Genomic DNA, 17836 nt, shown 5'->3' with positions numbered 1-17836 from the left:
CTTTTCATAATCAAACCACCCCTTCACTCTCACTCCCCCTTCACTCTTCTCTCTCCCACTCTTTCTTTCACCCCTCTTTCTCTCCCCGCCACCTTTCTCTCCCCCCCCCCCCGCCACCTTTCTCACTCACTCCCCCGTGCATTCTCTGCTCATATTTTTGTGTGGTTTTGAAGTGGTTGATTCTAGTCGTCATGTAAAAAAAAGTATATCATTCCACTCAATTTATTCTCCTTACTGTAGATTTCAAGAATTACCGAATTTACATCTAATTAACTCTTGTGGCCAAATGCGTGATTGCATTAGTTGTCAGTAATTTCTACCCTTTCCACTCATTTCTATTTCTTTACCTGAGTTCCACAGTAGAAATCACAAGAATGCTGATATATTTACCTGGTTACCAAATTTGAGTGTATACTTTAATGGATCTTAATGTATTTGGATGGGCTTAAGTTAGTTTTCTTACGTTTTCTCCCATGAATATACTTTTAGTTAGATTTTTTTTAGTGAACTGTTTAACACATGTTCTTGGACTTAAAACAATTTTACAAGTGTTCAACAGGAATCTTTTTCATCCTTTGTTTAACAGTCTCGATATTGTGGATTACTATTCCGCTATGAAGGCTGGCCTTTATGCATCTGTGAAAAAATTGTAATACAACTCTCTGCACTCGACTGGCGAACTTTACAGCCTGGTGATTTCTACCTTCAAGTGGTTCCACACCTGAAGAAAACTCCACGTATTGTACTAAAATGCCTTGCAACAAATGGGTACAACATAGAGGAAGTAATAGTTCCAGAGGTTTCTTATACTTCTATCTTCACCATGGAATGGTTGGAGAATATTAACAAGGGACGGATGGGAACAGCTTTGCAAAATTGTCTCTTGGGTGCTGACAGCAATATCTTGCGAGTACCTTGGGAAGAGGTGGTGAATCCAGAATTTGTTGATAAACCAAAAATGATTGAAAGTATGTCATCAGGAAACTGGATTATGGATCAGGAAGTTGTTTGTAACAATCCACCATTGAATGATCACAGTACAGGACCGGAAAACCATTCTGAAACAACTCAAAATCTAACTATGAATGAAAAAGAACTGAAAACACAGCAAATAATTCATAGAACGGTGTTGCAGGATTCCCTAAGTAGTGTTGCTGATTGTTTAGATGTTTCTGTTCGTTCCCCAGCAATTTCTCTTCTCGAACTTGAAGGGGAGTATGTAGAACTTAGTCAAATTTCATTAAGTGAAAGTGATTGCTTCTTACAAACAAGTAGTTCAGATTCAAAATTGCAACATACATTGAGGACTAACAGGCCATCAGAAATAATCCCTTTGGATGGCTTGAGTTGTAGCATTTGGTCCAAGGAATCAATCTGTCCAAGTTACATGGTGGCATCTTCAAATGTAACTTGGAGATCTAATTTAGAAACAATGCACAACCCATTTAACTTGCATGTTAGCAGCAATGAGGAAATTCTTGAACAAAAGTCAGTCGCAGATGCTATGGAAAACAAAATACCATTTAGTAGTGAAAATAGAGAGCCATGTGTACTTACAAAAATAAAGCTGTCTTCATCAGCAGAAACTGAGTTTGACCAAGAAGGAATACAACAGGAGTTCAAGTCTTGCTGTGGAGACATGCATATGTTAATTAAACAGACCACAAATGCCATAGAAAATAGTTTAAGCAGTAGATGTTTGGAACCAGTGGTTTGCAGGCACATGCAGACTTCTGCTCAAGACTTACAAAATAGACAATTTCAAAGCTCTTCCGGTGATTTATTACCTACACCACATAGTAGAAACAAAATTGATGTGAAAGAATGCGAAGAAATTTATAGAGAAAATAAATTGCAGAAAAATAACCAAAATCTGTCTGAAGCAGATACAATAGAAAATATCCATGGTAAACGTACAAACATTGCAGAGCAGAACAGCGTATCGATGGTTTTTATTAATTCTGATAAAGAATCTTCCAATCATCAATGGACTGATTATAATTTAGCTAACACTGTGGAATTTGTAAATATTCCTGTTAAGGCATCTCCTAAGTACATACAGCCATTGGCTAAAAGCTTAGAGCAGGAAAAGACAATGAACCGGCAGTCAGAGTGTATTGAACATGGACAATTTAATGGTCAGAGTCTTACTCCAACTGTAGACTTTATTAAAAATCTAACTGAACCAAAAGCAGAGTGTTTAGTTCACACATCCGCAAATGTTCAATTGGATATGTACAAAATCTCTTTAACCCATTCCTTAGGGTCTGAAAACGCTACTGACTCTAATTTATGTGAGAATTTTGCACTTGACAACAATTCAGATCCTCCAGTTAAGGACAGCGGAAGGCATATAGGGATTAAAGCTGCTCAGTTGATGAAAGAAAACGTAGAATCTGCCACTCTCCAACTGGCCGATGCCACAGACACAGCAGAGTTCATAAATGAAGAAATGCAATCTACAACAAATGCTGATCATTTACAATCTAATATAACAAAGGACACTGAGTATGGTAAAAAGCATGGATTTGAATGTATGACGCATTTGGAGAGAAATCATGTATGTTGGACAGAGGAAAATATACAATTGAATGAATGTTCAGTTAGTAAAGAAAGGGCTAGTCAGTTTCAAGTCTATGCATTACATCAGACATCTGCACATGTGGAGCATGCAAATACAAATCACAGTGAGTTCAATAAACAAAAACACATTGAAACTAACAATTTGAACTTGACAGAAAGATGTAATCTAATGCTTAAAGAAGTAGATCCACTACAGGACAGTGGAAATCCATTCTTGGAAGACTTGCCAAATGAGGCTGTCGTGCAAGAGAATGGTGAATTTACTGTTAAAGAGGAAGGTGAACACAAGGAATATTCTACTGTTGAAGAGTACTGGTCAAATATAGTAATGACAGAGTCTAGCATTGCCTACTCAAATATAGTGGGAAGTGAAAAGCTTGAATCTGCTTCTGCAAATCTAGGCAGAAATGAAGACCTGCCCTTTGCCAATAATGCACACGAGCAAGATGCAAAGGAACACAAAAATCAATCTGAAAGGCAAGCTACAGAAGATTTAATTGTTGTAAATGCTGAAGAACTGAAGAAAGAAGACTGTTTCACTGACAAAAATCTAGAAGGTAAGATATCTCTCAAATTGAACGATATAATTTTTATTAATATAAGTTATATACAATACCTTTCTTTGTTTTACCCAAGATAATTAATTGTAATTACAAAATAAATGTAAATGGCTCTAACACTAAAGGAAATCATGATACTGAATCCTCAAATTTTAGTTCAGTCTCAACTTTGGGCAGGTGGCAAAGTGATTTGAAAACTTACCAACTGCTACAGAAATAAGACCATGGGATATTTTAATCTTTGGTCCTCGTTAGCATGCCGCTTGCCTGCAAAGTATCAGGTGGCCCATAGACACATATAGGAAATTCAGTAAGCGGGGGAAGAGGGTTCTGGGGCAGGGGAAGCCTGAACTTTCCTTGTGAGGCCAGGAGGAATACGTCTACTCCTCCTGGTTCCGCAAAGGAAAGTAAAAAAAATTCTGAACTGTTTGGGGTTCTTCATCTTACTGGCAGGTCGCAACTCTCTTTAGCCCAGTAGGAAAGCCACAACGACTTCCCAACTCAGGCCTGTGTTAAAATTTCAATCACATCCAAATTCCATTCTTTGACCTAATCAGCATATTTAAAAAGGACCCTGCCAGCTTTTGATGATGGCTTAGTAGTCAGTAAGTTCTGTGTACTTTGAGGTTGGGTGAGTAACCGTAGTGATCTGAACTGCCAAGTGTGAAGAGTTCAAGTTACCCCTTTTCACTTAGATTTCATTGGTTTTACAATGTAATTATTTGAAGTGAACATTGATATGCTTTAGGAGCTGGTCCAGGGGGGATCCTTTTTTTTATTCATTCATGGGATGTGGGCGTCTCTGGCTAGGCCAGCATTTATTGTCCATCCCTAATTGCCCTTGAGAAGGTGGTGGTGAGTTGCCTTTTTGAATCGCTGCGGTCCATGTGAGGTAGGCACACCCACAGTGCTATTAGGAAGGGAGTTCCAGGATTTTGACCCAGCAACAGTGAAGGAATGGCAATATAGTTCCAAGTCAGGATGGTGTGTGACTTGGAGGGGAACCTGCAGGTGGTGGTGTTCCCATGCATTTGCTGCCCTTGTCCTTCTAGTTGGTAGAGGTCGCGGGTTTGGAAGGTGCTGTCTAAGGAGCCTTGGTGCGTTGCTGCAGTGCATCCTGTAGATGGTACACACTGTCGCCACTGTGCGTCGGTGGTGGAGACAGTGAATGTTATTGCCTGGCACTTGTGTGGCGCGAATATTACTTGCCACTCATCAGCCCAAGCCTGGATATTGTCCAAATTTTGCTGCATTTCTACATGGATTGCTTCAGTATTTGAGGAGTTGCGAATGGTACTGAACATTGTGCAATCGTCAGCAAACATCCCCACTTCTGATCTTATGATTGAAGGAAGCAGCTGAAGATGGTTGGGCCTAGGACACTACCCTGAGGAACTCCTGCATTGATGTCCTGGAGCTGAGATTGACCTCCAACAACCACAACCATCTTTCTTTGCGCTAGGTATGACTCAAACCAGTGGAGACTTTTCCCCCTGATTCCCATTGACTCCAGTTTTGCTCGGGCTCCTTGATGCCATTATCGGTCAACTGCTGCCTTGATGTCAAGGGCAGTCACTCTCACCTCACCTCCTGAGTTCAGCTCTTTTGTCCATATTTGAACCAAGGCTGTAATGAGGTCAGGAGCTGAGTGGCCCTGGCGGAACCCAAACTGAGCGTCACTGAGCATGTTATTGCTAAGCAAGTGCTGTTTGATGGCACTGTCGATGACACCTTCCATCACTTTACTGATGATTGTGAGTAGACTTGGCCGGGTTGGACTTGTCCTGATTTTTGTGTACAGGACATACCTGGACAATTTTCCTCACTGCCGGGTAGATGCAAGTGTTGTAGCTCTACTGGAACAGCTTGGCTAGGGGCTTGGCAAGTTCTGGAGCACAGTTCTTCAGTACTGTTACCGGAATATTGTCAGGGCCCATAGCCTTTGCAGTATCCAATGCCTTCAGTTGTTTCTTGATATCATGCGGAGTGAATCAAATTGGCTGAAGACTGGCATCTGTGATGCTGGGGACTTAAGGAGAGGGCTGTGATGGATCATCAATTTGGCACTTCTGGCTGAAGATTTTTGCAAATGCTTCAGCCTTATCTATTGCACTTATGTGCTGGGCTCCCCCATCATTGAGGATGGGGATATTTGTGCAGCCACCTCCTCCAGTTAGTTGTTTAATTGTCCATCACCATTCACGGCTGGATGTGGCAGGACTGCAGAGCTTAGATCTGATCTAATGGTTATGTGATTGCTTAGCTCTGTCTATTGCATGCTACTTAAGCTGTTTGGCACGCAATAGGCCTGTGTTGTAGCTTCACCAGGTTGACACCTCATTTTGAGGTATGCCTTGTGCTGTTCCTGGCATGCCCTCCTGTACTCTTCATTGAACCAGGGTTGGTCTCCTGGCTTGATGGCAATGGTAGAGTGGGGGATATGCCGGGCACGGTGGTAGTGCCACACAACACGATGGAAGATATCCTCAATGTGAAGGCGGGACTTCGTCTCCACAATGGCTGTGCGGTGGTCACTCCTACCAATACTGTCATGGACAGATGCATCTGCGCCAGGCAGATTGGTGAGGACGAGGTCAATTAGGTTTTTCCCTCTTGTTGGTTCCCTCAGCACCTGTCGCAAATCCAGTCTAGCAGGTCTGTCCTTTAGGACTGCATCAGTCGTGGTGCTACCGAGCCACTCTTGGTGATGGACTTTGAAGTCCCCCACCCAGAGTACATTCTGTATCCTTGCCACCCTCAATGCTTCCTCCAAGTGGTGTTCAACATGGAGAAGTACTGACTCATCAGCTATGGGATGGTGATGGCAATGTCTGGGATATTTTCTGGAAGGTATGATTCCGTGAGTATGACTATGTCAGGCTGTTGCTTGACTTATCTGTGGGACAGCTCTCCCAACTTTGGCACAAGCCCTCAGATGTTAGTTAGGAGGACTTTGCAGGGTCGACAGGGCTGGGTTTGCCGTTGTCATTTCCGGTGCCTAGGTCGATGCCGGGTGGTTCGTTCGGTTTAATTCTTTTTTATTGACTTCGTAGCGTTTAGATACAACTGAGTGGCTTGTTAGGCCATTTCAGAGGGCATGTAAGAGTCAACCACATTGTTGTGGGTCTGGAGTCGCATGTAGGCCAGACCAGGTAAGGACAGCAGATTTCCTTCCCTAAAAGACATTAATGAACCAGATGGATTTTTACAACAATTGACAATGGTTTCATGGCCATCATTACACTAGCTTTACATTCCAGATTTTTTTTATTAATTGAATTGAAATTCCACCTTCTGCTGTGGTGCAATTCGAACCCGTCCCCAGAGCAATACCCTGGGTTACTAGTCCAGTCACAATACCACTACACCACCGCCTCCCCTGGATTCGAGTAGAATTCAGATGAACCGCAGGGGTTGTATTATGTCTTCACTAAAGAAGAGGATTCTCCCAATGGACGCACCATCCATGGCTAACTAAGGAAGTTGAAGATAGTATCAAATTGATGGAAAAAGCATACAATTCAGCCAAGAGTAGTGGCATGTCAGAAGGATGGACAGAATATAAAAAAACAGCTAAGAATGACTAAAAGAATAATGAGAGAAATTAGAGTACGAGAGAAAGCTAGCTAGAAATATAAAAACAGATGGTAAGAGTCTCTACAGATATTTAAAAAGGAAAAGAGTAAATAAAGTGAGTGTTGGTCCTCTAGACAGAGTGTCTGAGGAATTAATGAAAAATAAGGAAATGGCGGAGGAATTGAATAACATTTTGCATCTGTCTTCATGTAGAGGATACAAATAACATCCCAGAAATAATTGTGAATCAAGAGTTGAAAGGGAGGGAAAAATTAAAACAATTACCATAACCAGGGAAAGGGTACTGAGAAAATTATTAAAACTAAAAGCTGACGAGTCCCCAGGTCCTGATGGACTTCATCCCAGGGTCTTAAAAGAAGTGGCTGCTGAGGTAGTGGATGCATTGGTTGTAATTTTCCAAAATTCCCTGGATTCTGGAAAGGTCCCATCAGCTTGTAAGATAGCAAATGTAACTCCACTATTCAAGAAAGGAGGAAGACAGAAAGCAGGAATCTACAGACCAGTTAGCTTAACATCTGTCATTGGGAAAATGCTGGAATTTATTATTAAGGAAGTTATAGCAGGTCATTTAGAAAATCTCAATGCAATCAGACAGAGTCAACATGGTTTTGTGAAAGAGAAATCATGTTTGACTAATTTATTAGAGTTCTTTGAGGAAGTAACAAGCAATGTGGATAAAGGGAAATAAAAACATCTGTGGATCCACAAATGTTGCCAGACCTGCTGAGTATTTCCAGCATTTTTTTAAATTTCAGATTTCCAGCATCTGCAGTATTTTGCTTTTATTTTAGTAGATAAAGGGAAACCTGTGGATGTGGTGTACTTGGATTTCCAGAAGGCATTTGACAAAGTGCCACATCAAAGATTACTAAACAAAATACGAGCCCATGGTACGGGGGGTAACATATTAGCATGGATAGAGGATTGGTTAGCTTACAGGAAACAAAGAGTAGGTATAAATGGGTTGTTTTCAGGTTGGCAAACTGTGACTAGTGGAGTGCCACAGGGATCCGTTCTGGGGCCTCAACTATTTACAATCTATATCAGTGACTTGGATGAAGGGACAGAATGTATAGTTGCTAAATTTGCTGATGAGACAAAGATGGATAGGAGAGTAAGTTGTGACTTGCTTTGGAAGAGGACATAAGGAGTCTGCAAAGGGATATAGATAGGTTAAGTGAGTGGGCAAAGATTTGGCAGATGGAGTACAATGTGGGAACATAAGAACACAAGAAATAGTAACAGAAGTAGACCATATGGCCCATCGAGCCTTCTCCACAAGTGTGAACTTGACCACTTTGGCCAGAAAAATAGAAAAGTAGCCTATTATTTAAATGGAGAGAGATTGCAGAACTCTGAGATGCAGAGGGATCTGTGTATCCTCATGCACAAAACACAAAAAGTTAGTATGTAGGCACTCAGCATAGCATTTTTAGTCATCTCATAATCTGATGAACTCTCATTAGGCAGCAGTGAATAAACCTCAGACTTTTCCTGTTGGTTTTATTTGCAATAACAGTGTCCAGCTTTCTACTGGCCACTTCAGTTGTTTTGCAAGCTTTTCAAAGGAGATGAAAAATGCTTCCACATCCTCTCATTGGACTTTGGTATCAACTGGGAGAACTTTAAGAGTTCAGTACCCGATCCTGAGCTAGGGGTAGTTCCCTCACTAGCGGTGCCTTCAGTGGTTGTATTGGGTCTTCCCCTATTCAGTTCAAGCTGCTTTAACTTGAATTCCCTCTCTTCCTTCCGTTCCTGGAATTCTCTTTCCTTCTCCCTTTCCTGGAAAGCCCCTATTTTTCTCGGAATTCCAATTCTAATCTCCTCTGTTCTAGCTGTATCTTAGCTAATGTTACTCTGTCTGTTTCAGATTCTATGCCTGTCTCCAGTTCTTCAGTGTCAATTTTAAAATGGTTGGCCGCAAGTTTTAGGATTTCACGCTTTCTAGCTTTTGGACAGATAGTAATCTCTAACTGCCCAGCTATGTTTCTCAACTCTTCAACAGAAAGGGCTTTTAACCTGGCCCAAGTTACTTCACTCTGTTCTAGGAAGGTACTGGCCTTGAATGTGGACATTTTCGTACTCTAGCACTGAAAACCACAAGAAAACCCATATTGAAGTTTTTAAATTATTGCGAGGGATCAGTTTGGTTTCCTGCTTCCAGTTTCTCGTTTGTCTTTGGGTTTGATCCTGGACGAGTCTCAAATTTCTGTTACTGTCAGATGAGGAGGGATTGAGGGGCTTCTCTCTCCTTGTTAGATCACAACAGTTTTAATTCTTTGTTAAAGTGGATGTACTGGCCAATTCAGTAGATGTTTGATTACTTACTTGCTATTATCATAACAAGAACCAATCGGACAGGGTTTCTTGAGTTAACAAAGAAAGAGGTTGACTTTATTGTGCCTAAACCGAATGAATAAAATAATAAACAATGCACCAACTTTTACTCACACACCCAGTAGAGATTTACACACACGCAAATAGGTTGCTGAGTGGGGAAGGTAGATTGATTGAGTAGGAGTCCATAAACAAGGTATACTATCTGTGGATTTCAGTGACTCAGCTGGTTTCTAGCTGAATTCAGTGGTCCTAAGGCTTTCAGTTTGAAGAGATAGATGACTGGTTCGGTGAGTTTCTTGGAGATAGCGATGCAGATGATTTCCTCCAACAGGGTTTCTGATTGTAGCCAGAGTATGCAAAGGTGGTCAGTCAACAGCAGCATTTGAAAGCTTTCAAGCTGGAATGGAGAGAGAGGGACCCTTACTTTAGAGCCTGCTCATGTCAGAGTCCAGTTGCTTCTCCTCTACTGCAAAGAAAACACCAACTTAAAAATCACAGATGGTGAGGGGTTTGTCACATGATAGTGACAGTTATTCAAATATAGAAGTTAGCAGTATTTCTCTGCTTGCTGAGAGAACAGGTAGTCCCTTTAAACTTACTGGCTCTTGGTTCTTGCTGGGATATTAGCTCTTTCCTCAGAGTCCTTTGCAATGTAGGATCGTGTTGCAAACTAAGTGAACATCTTAAGCTGAAAGGATGACTTTGCTGATAGGTTGTCTTTTGAAAAATGTTCTTTTAAAATTTCTTCAAAAAGAAAGTCAGATCTCCAGTCAGTGGACCAAAGAAAATTATCGTTCAACAAAACACATTGACGTAACACTACATATTATCATTCAGTGGTATTCCTAAACTTGAAACCTAATTAGTTAAATAAAACACAATTAAGATGACAGGACAGGTGATGTGTTGCAGCTGCACCATAAACTGGTGGACACCAGTGTGGTCCACAGCAACCACATCTGCAGTATGTGTTTTTATCTTGGGGAACTTCGGCTCAGAGTTGATGAGCTGGAGTTCGAGATTTGAACACTGCGATACATCAGGGAGGGGGGATGTTGCCTGGACTCTTTGTTCCAGGAAGCTTTCACACCCCTTAGGCTAGATATTTCAGATTTGGTCCGTTCTCAGGGACAGGAGCGTGTGACTACGGGTGATGCAGGTATGGGGGATCCAGAAGGTAACGATGTAGGAGCCTCAGCCTTTGCACTTGTCCAGCAGGTTCGAGGTTCTTGCAGCTTGTGTCGACGAGTGCAGGGACTGCAAGGAGGATGAGCAAACTGACCACAGCAGTGTGATGCAGGGGGCCATTCAAGTGGGGGAGTTAAAAGAAATGTTGTAGTTGTAGGGGACAGTATAGTAAGGGGGATAGATACTGCTCCCTGCAGCCAAAGCATGAGTCATGAAGGTTTTGTTGCCTGTCCGGTGCCAGGGTTAAGGACATCCCAGGGCTGCAGAGGAACTTGGAGTGGAGGGGAAGGATCCAGTTGCCATGGTCCATGTGGGTACTAATGATATAGGTAGAGGTTTTGCTACAGGAGTATGAGTAGCTAGGGACTAAATTAAAAAATAGAACCACAAAGGTGGTAATCTCTGGATTACTACCTGAGCCGCAAGCAAATCAGCATAGGGTAAATAAGATCAGAGAGCTGAATGCGTGGCTCGAAGATTGCTGTGGGAGAAATGGTTTTCAATTCATGGGGTACTGGCACCAGTACCGGGGAAAGAGGGAGCTCTTTCTGAGGTGAGGTTGGGATGGCCTCACCTCAACCGTGCTAGGACCAGTGTCCTGGTGAATCGTTTAACTAGGGCTTTAGGGAGGGTTTTGAACTAAATACTGGTGGGGGGAGGGTTACGGTGAGGGGAAATTTAGAAAGTTAACCAGAAAGGGCAAGGCCATATTGTAGCGTAGTGATTCGTGTAATTATAACCAGAATGTGACAGGAAGGGACAAAGCATCCAAACATAAAAGTGCACCACCAAATAAGGTCAGAGTAGGGAAAAATAGTAAAAAGACAGAATTAAAGGTTCTTGTTATAAATTCTGTGAAAGATGGATGAATTGATAGCACAAGTAGAAATAAATGGGTATGATATGATAGCCATTACAGAGACGTGGATGCAAGGTGACCAAGGCTGGGAACTAAATATTCAAGGGTATTTGACATTTTGGAAGGATAGGAAGAAAAGGAGGTCGGGTAGCTCTGTTAATAAAGGATGAGATCAGTACAGTAGTGACAAATGATCTTGGTTCGGAAGATCAATATGTAGAATCAGTTTGAATGGAGGTAAGAAATCTCAAGGGAAAGAATTCACTGGTGGGAGTAGTTTATAGGTCCTTTATAGTAGCTACACTGTAGGACAGAGTATAAATCAATAAATAATAGGGGCTTGTAGGAAAGGTACTGCAATAATTGTGGGTGATTTTAATCTTCATATAGATTGGACTAATCAAATTGGCAAAGGCAGCCTGGTGGATGAGTTCATTGGGTGTATTAGGGACAGTTTCTTAGAACAATATGTTCTGGAACCAACCCGGGAGCAGGCTATTTTTGACCTGGTAATATGTAATGAGACAGGAGTAATAAATGACCTCAGAGGGAAGGATCCTTTCGGCAAGGGTAATAACATGATGGAATTTAACATTCAGTTTGAGGATGAGAGATTTGGTCTGAAACTAGTGTCTTAAACTTAGATAAAGGCAATTACAAAGGTATGAAAACTGTGGTTAAAGTGGACTGGAAAAATAAGTTAAAAGGTAAGAGCATAGAGAAGCAGTGGCAAACACTCAATATAGATGTATTCCATTGAGAAAGAAAGATTCTATGAGAAGGATGCACCATCCGTGGCTAACTGAGAAAGTTAAGGATGGTATCAAATTGAAGTTAGAAGCCTACAATGTTGTAAAGATTAGTAGTAGGCCAAAAGATTGGGAAAATTTTAGAAACCAGCAGGGGATGACTTAATAAAAAAAGAGGGAGAAATTAGAGTATGAGAGTAAACTAGCAAGAAATATAAAAACAGACAGTAAAAGCTTCTAAAAAATATATAAAAAGGAAGAGAGCAGCAAAAGTAAGCTTCGGACACTTAGAATATGAGACTGGGAATTAAAAATGGGAAACAAGGACATGACAGAGACTTTGAACAAAAAAATCTATCTTCACAGTAGTAGACACAAAAAACATCCCAAGAATAGTGGAAAATCAGGAGGCAAAAGGGAGGGAGGAATTAAAACAATCACTATCAGTGGAGAAAAAGTACAAGGAAAACTAATGGGACTAAAGGCTGACAAGTCCTCTGGACCTCGTGGCCTGCATCCTAGGGTCTTAAAAGAAGTGGCTGCAGAGATAGTGGATGCATTGGTTGTAATCTTCCAAAATTCCCGAGATTTTGGAAAGGTCCTAGTGGATTGCAAAACCGCAAATGTAACACCTCTATTCAAGAAAGGGGGGAGACAGAAAACAGGAAACTATAGGCCAGTTAGCCTAACATCTGTCATTGGGACAATGATAGAATCCATTATTAAGGTAGTAGTAGCAGACATGTAGAAATGCAATCAGGCAGAGACAGTGTGGTTTTATGAAAGTGAAATTGTGTTTGACAGATCTATTAGACTTCTTTGAGGATGTAACAAACAGGATGGATAAAAGGGAACCAGTTGATGTAGTGTATTTGGATTTCCAAAAAGCTTTCGATAAGGTGCCACATAAAAGGTTACTGCACAAAATAAGAGCTCATGGTGTTGGAGGTAATATGTTGGCATGGATAGAGGATTCGCTAACTAACAAGAAATAGACTCGGGATAAATGGGACATTTTTAGGTTGGCAAACTGTAACTAGTGGAGTGCCATAGAGATCAGTGCTGGGGCCTCAACTATTTACGATCTATATTAATGACTTGGATGAAGGGACTGAATGTATTGTAGCCAGATTTGTGGATGATACAAAGATAGGTGGGAAGAGGACACAAAGTGTCTGCAAAGGGATATAGATAAAGTGAGTGGGCAAAGATTTGGCAGATGGAGTATAATGTGGGAAAATGTGAGGTTGTCTACTTTGGCAGGAAGAATAGAAAAGCAGAATTTCTACATGTCTGCTACTACTACTATTTACAAGGGGATAGATAGACTGCAGAATGCTGTGGTGCAGAGGGATCTGGGTGTCCTTGTGCATGAATCCAAAAAGTTAGTATGCAGGTACAGCAAGTTATTAGGAAGGCAAATGGAATTTATTGCAAGGGGTTAGAGTATGGAAGTAGGAAAGTCTTGCTCCATCTGTACAGGGCATTGTTGAAACTGCACCTAGAGTACTGCAAACAGTTTTGGTCTCTTACTTAAGAAGGGATAGACTTGCATTGGAAGAAATTCAGAGAAAGTTCATTCGGCTGATTCCTGGGATGAAGGGATTGTCTTACGAGGAAAGGTTGAGCAGGTTTGGCCTATACTCATTGGAGTTTAGAAGAATGAGAGGTGATCTTAATTGAAACATATAAGATTCTGAGGGGGCTTGACAAGGTAGATGCTGAGATGATGTTTCCCCTCGTAAGGGATTTAGAACCTGGGGCACAGTTTCAAAATAAAGGGGCTCCATTTTAAGACGGAGATAACGAGAAATTCCTTCTCTGAGGCTCATTAGTCTTTGGAATTCTCTTCAGCGGGGAGCAGTTGAAACTGGGTCATAGAATATATTCAAGACTGAGCTGGGCTGATTTTTGATTTACAGGGGAGTTAAGGGTTATGGGGGCCGGCAGGAAAGTGCAGTTCAGGCCATGATCTTATTGAATGGCAGAACAGGCTCGAGGGGCCAAATAGCCTACTCCTGCTCCTATTTCTTATGTTCTTATGAAGAGTAGATTTAATAAAGGTATTCAAAATCATGAAGGATTTTGATAGAGCTTAAAAAAGAGAAACTGTTTCCGGTGGCAGAAGGGTCTATAACCAGAGGACGCATTTAAGGTAATTGGCAAAAGAAACAGAGGTGACATGAAGGAAAAAAATTAATGTGGCAAGTGATTATGATCTGCAAAATGTGGTGGCTGCAGATTCAGTAATAACTTTCAAAATTAATTCACGGCTCGTGGGCATTGTAGGCAAGGCCAGCATTTCTTATCCATCCCTAATTGCCCTTGAGTCGCATTCTTGAATTGCTGCAGTCTATATGGTGAAGGTACTCCCCTTGTGCTGTCAGAAAGGGAGTTACAGAATTTTGATGAAGTGATGATGAAGGAATGACGCTCTGTTTCCAGCTCAGGATGGTGTGTGACTTGGGGATCTTGAAGGTATGGTGTTCCTATGCGTCTTCTAGGGTGGGATGTGCTGTTGAAGAAGCCTTAGCGAGTTGCTGTGGTGCATCTTGTACATGGTACACATGGCAGCTGGTGGTGGAGGGAGCGAATGTTTAAGGTATTGGGTGAATAGGTGCCAATCATGCCAGTGCTGTGTTGTGAATGGTATCGAGTGCTGTTGGAGCTGTATTCATCCAGACAAGTGGAGAGTGTTCCAATACACTGCTGACCCGTGCCTTGTAGTTGGTGGAAAATGTTTTGGGGAGGCAGAATAACCAGCCTCTGACCTGTCGATCCAGTTGAGTGTCTGGTGACCCCCAGGATGCTGATGGTGCTGGATTTGATGATGGTAAGGTCATTGAGTGTCAAGGGGAAGTGGTTATACTCTCACTTGGAGATGATCATTGCCTGGCAATTGTGCAGTGCAAATATTACTTGTCGCTTTATCAGCTCAAGCTGCACCTGGGCATGAGCTGCTTCATTATTTGAGGATTTGCAAATGGAATTGAAGACTCTGCAATCAACAGCGAACATCCCCATTTTTGACCTTATGATAGAGGGAAGGTCATTGATGAAGCAGCTGAAGATGGTTGGGCCTAGGGCTTGCCCTAAAGAATTCATGCAGCAATGTCCTGGGCCTGATACCCAGGCTGCTTGATGCCACACTCGGGCAAATACTGCCTTGATGTTGAGGGCAGTCACTCTCACCTCATATCTGGAATTCAGCTCTGTTGCCTGTGTTTGGACCAAGGCTGTAATGAGGTCTGGAGTTGAATGGCCCTGAGCATCGATGAGCAGGTTTTTCATGAGTAAATGCCACTTGATAGAATTGTCGACGACCCCTTCCATTTGCAAATCTACGGGGAAAGAGCATGGCATTGAGGACTAATTGGATAGCTCTTTCAAAGGGTGACACAGGAGAGATGGGCTGAATGGCCTCCTGTGCTGTATCATTCGATAATTCTGTGCTTTTTAATCCTAGTCCAGGAAGACTGTGGTAGTGAGACACAAATATGCAGTCAACTCAATGCCAGGAATTATCCTGCCAGAATTATTATGCATTGCAGAGGTTTATGTATTAAACATTATTCATTAAGTTTGAGAGGAGAAAGTTAACCACCCACTCACTCCACACTAGCTTCACATTCAGGGCAACTGCAGGCACCCAGTGCCAGATTAGTTTGAGGAATCTATCTGAATGTTCCATGGACTTGCAGAAGATGTATTTTTAGTCGTTGCCCCTAAATCTTAACAAGGAAAGAAGTGGCCATGGATGTTGTAGTGGACTGTAACTAAGAGTGTGAGACATGTATGATTTTTAGCTGGAACATGTACGAGATGAAATGGATGATGAACAATTTACAGAAGCTCTACTGAGTCAGACATCACAAAGTACACCTGCTGCTCAATCTCAGGTCCTGTAGTCTGAAGAGACTCAATGTAGGTCTGAAGAGATTCATTAGGCTGCAGGCGGCCTAAGAAATGAGAAAATGCCTATCTTTCTATTCTGCTGTTTCTTTGCACTTGAGAAAAGACGGGTAGAACTTCTGCTGTTTCCAGGTACCTTGTGACTTGAAACTACTATATTGAGAGTATAAGATTTTAACTGTCAATGATTGCTTTTGGCTAGGTAGAGCATTTTGTGATGTACATTTATCTGTTTTTCTAAACAAGACAAACCCCATGGGTTCTTTGAACATTTGGTGTCCTACACAGTAACTGAAATTTCTTTGAGAGCTCTGTAGTGTGTGTGTTTATTAAGTTTCTGTTAACATTGAGTACTTCATTAAGTATTGTACCTTCCTTATGGAAGATATTCTTATTGTAATCTTTCTTCTTGGGTCACTGCTTCTGCTTAACTATAGCGTCCTTTATCATGTTTTATTAATTGACACTTTTATTATATTTTGTATGGTGCAATATATTGCAAACTGGTTTTACTTCAATTTTTGGATTACTAGAAAACAGTCCACAAACTAGTACAATCGCTATGAATATATATACGTGCTGTGAATTTCATCTCTAGCATGAATGCAATTACATGTTACCAGCCTACGCTATGGAAATGAGACCAATATTTCACATTTTTGGCAGAACTGTTCAGATAACTTTTCAGTTTTCATCTTTACATTTAAGTTGTTGTTTTTAATAGATGTTCAAAATTTGGATATGTGTTTTCACTGAATTCTAAATAGTTACTGCCATAGTCAAAGAATTATTAGCTCACAGTAAATAAACAAAAGAACCTCTAAGTTTGATCTAGAGAAAATGCATATTTTTGGAGATTAACAATCAGCAAGGGAAGCCAGGGAACAAACTGCCATTTAAATATCACCAATGCTGTAGGAATGCATTACTTGAAATGAGAAAATAAAATGGAGAAAACCTGTTTGTGGATTGTAGAGATAAATTGTTTTCTTGTTTATGAGTTGCCTTATATGTGAGGATACCTGGAGTATTTTGAAAATGAGAATGAGAAATTTGAAAATATCTTTAGTCCAAAACATTGAGAGGCAGTATGACTTTTTGAAACTTAGTTTTTCCTTATTTAATCAACAAAAATTGCAAATAGAAACAAATGAGAATGTGAGCATTTCATTTCACTTTCAGATCTCTACAGTTTCCTTATAGTTGTATTGCTTCAAAATATGTAGTGATAAGATTTTCCTGTCATAAACTATAGATTATTTCTATCTAAACTTATATTGATTTTTTTTTTTAGCATTTGCAACACCGTATCATCACATATCTCACTCACAAAATATAAAGACTACTGCCTGCATAAGATGGCCAAAACTGCAAATAAACATCCCCTTTCGAATCGCATGTATATAACTTAAAGCTTCATATATTACAATACCAAGGAGTGATTTTAAGGCGGTAACCTATTCTTGGCAAGGAGGCGAAGAGGAACATAGACTACACATAGTTTAAGGGACCACTTATACTGCTTCCCATGCTGTTTGGGGAAATACAAGATAAATATGTATGTTGTTGACTTTCTGGCTTCACAGAGCATATTATCTGAATTTTCTGCTTTTTGGAGTTACTCTTGTGATGCCAACTATGAGGCTATGTGGGCGGCATAGTGGCGCAGTGGTTAGCACCGCAGCTTCACAGCTCCAGCGACCCGGAGTTTGCAAGTTCTCCCTGTGACCGTGTGGGTTTCCTCCGGGTGCTCTGGTTTCCTCCCACATGCCAATGACTTGCGGGTTGATAGGTAAATTGGCCATTGTAAAAAATTGCCCCTAGTGTAGGTAGGTGGTAGGAGAATTGAGGGAAGTGGGGATGTGAGAGGGAAAATGGGATTAATGTAGGATTAGTATAACTGGGTGGTTGATGGTCGGCATGGACTCGGTGGGCCGAAGGGTCTGTTTCGGTGCTGTATCTATCTATGACTATGAGGATGAGGCGTTTGCATGTCAGGGCAGCTGTTTTCATTTACTTGGGAGTACAAAGGAGGATCAACCTATTTA

At 41.2% G+C, this 17836-nt stretch overlaps 1 protein-coding gene across 1 annotated transcript in view; it reads left to right on the top strand.

Moving 5' to 3' along the window:
• The window catches only part of plekhg4 (pleckstrin homology domain containing, family G (with RhoGef domain) member 4), a 401233-nt gene that overhangs the window by 68147 nt on the left and 315250 nt on the right, over positions 1-17836 (top strand). The window contains exon 3 of the mRNA XM_068049566.1: positions 587-3140. Coding sequence (XP_067905667.1) covers positions 587-3140 — 2554 coding nt within the window. The remainder of the gene's footprint in view (positions 1-586; positions 3141-17836) is intronic.

The sequence above is a fragment of the Heterodontus francisci genome, chromosome 17 (genome assembly GCF_036365525.1).
Source record: "Heterodontus francisci isolate sHetFra1 chromosome 17, sHetFra1.hap1, whole genome shotgun sequence".
NCBI classification, from domain to species: domain Eukaryota; kingdom Metazoa; phylum Chordata; class Chondrichthyes; order Heterodontiformes; family Heterodontidae; genus Heterodontus; species Heterodontus francisci.
This window is presented reverse-complemented; position numbering and strand designations above follow the sequence as displayed.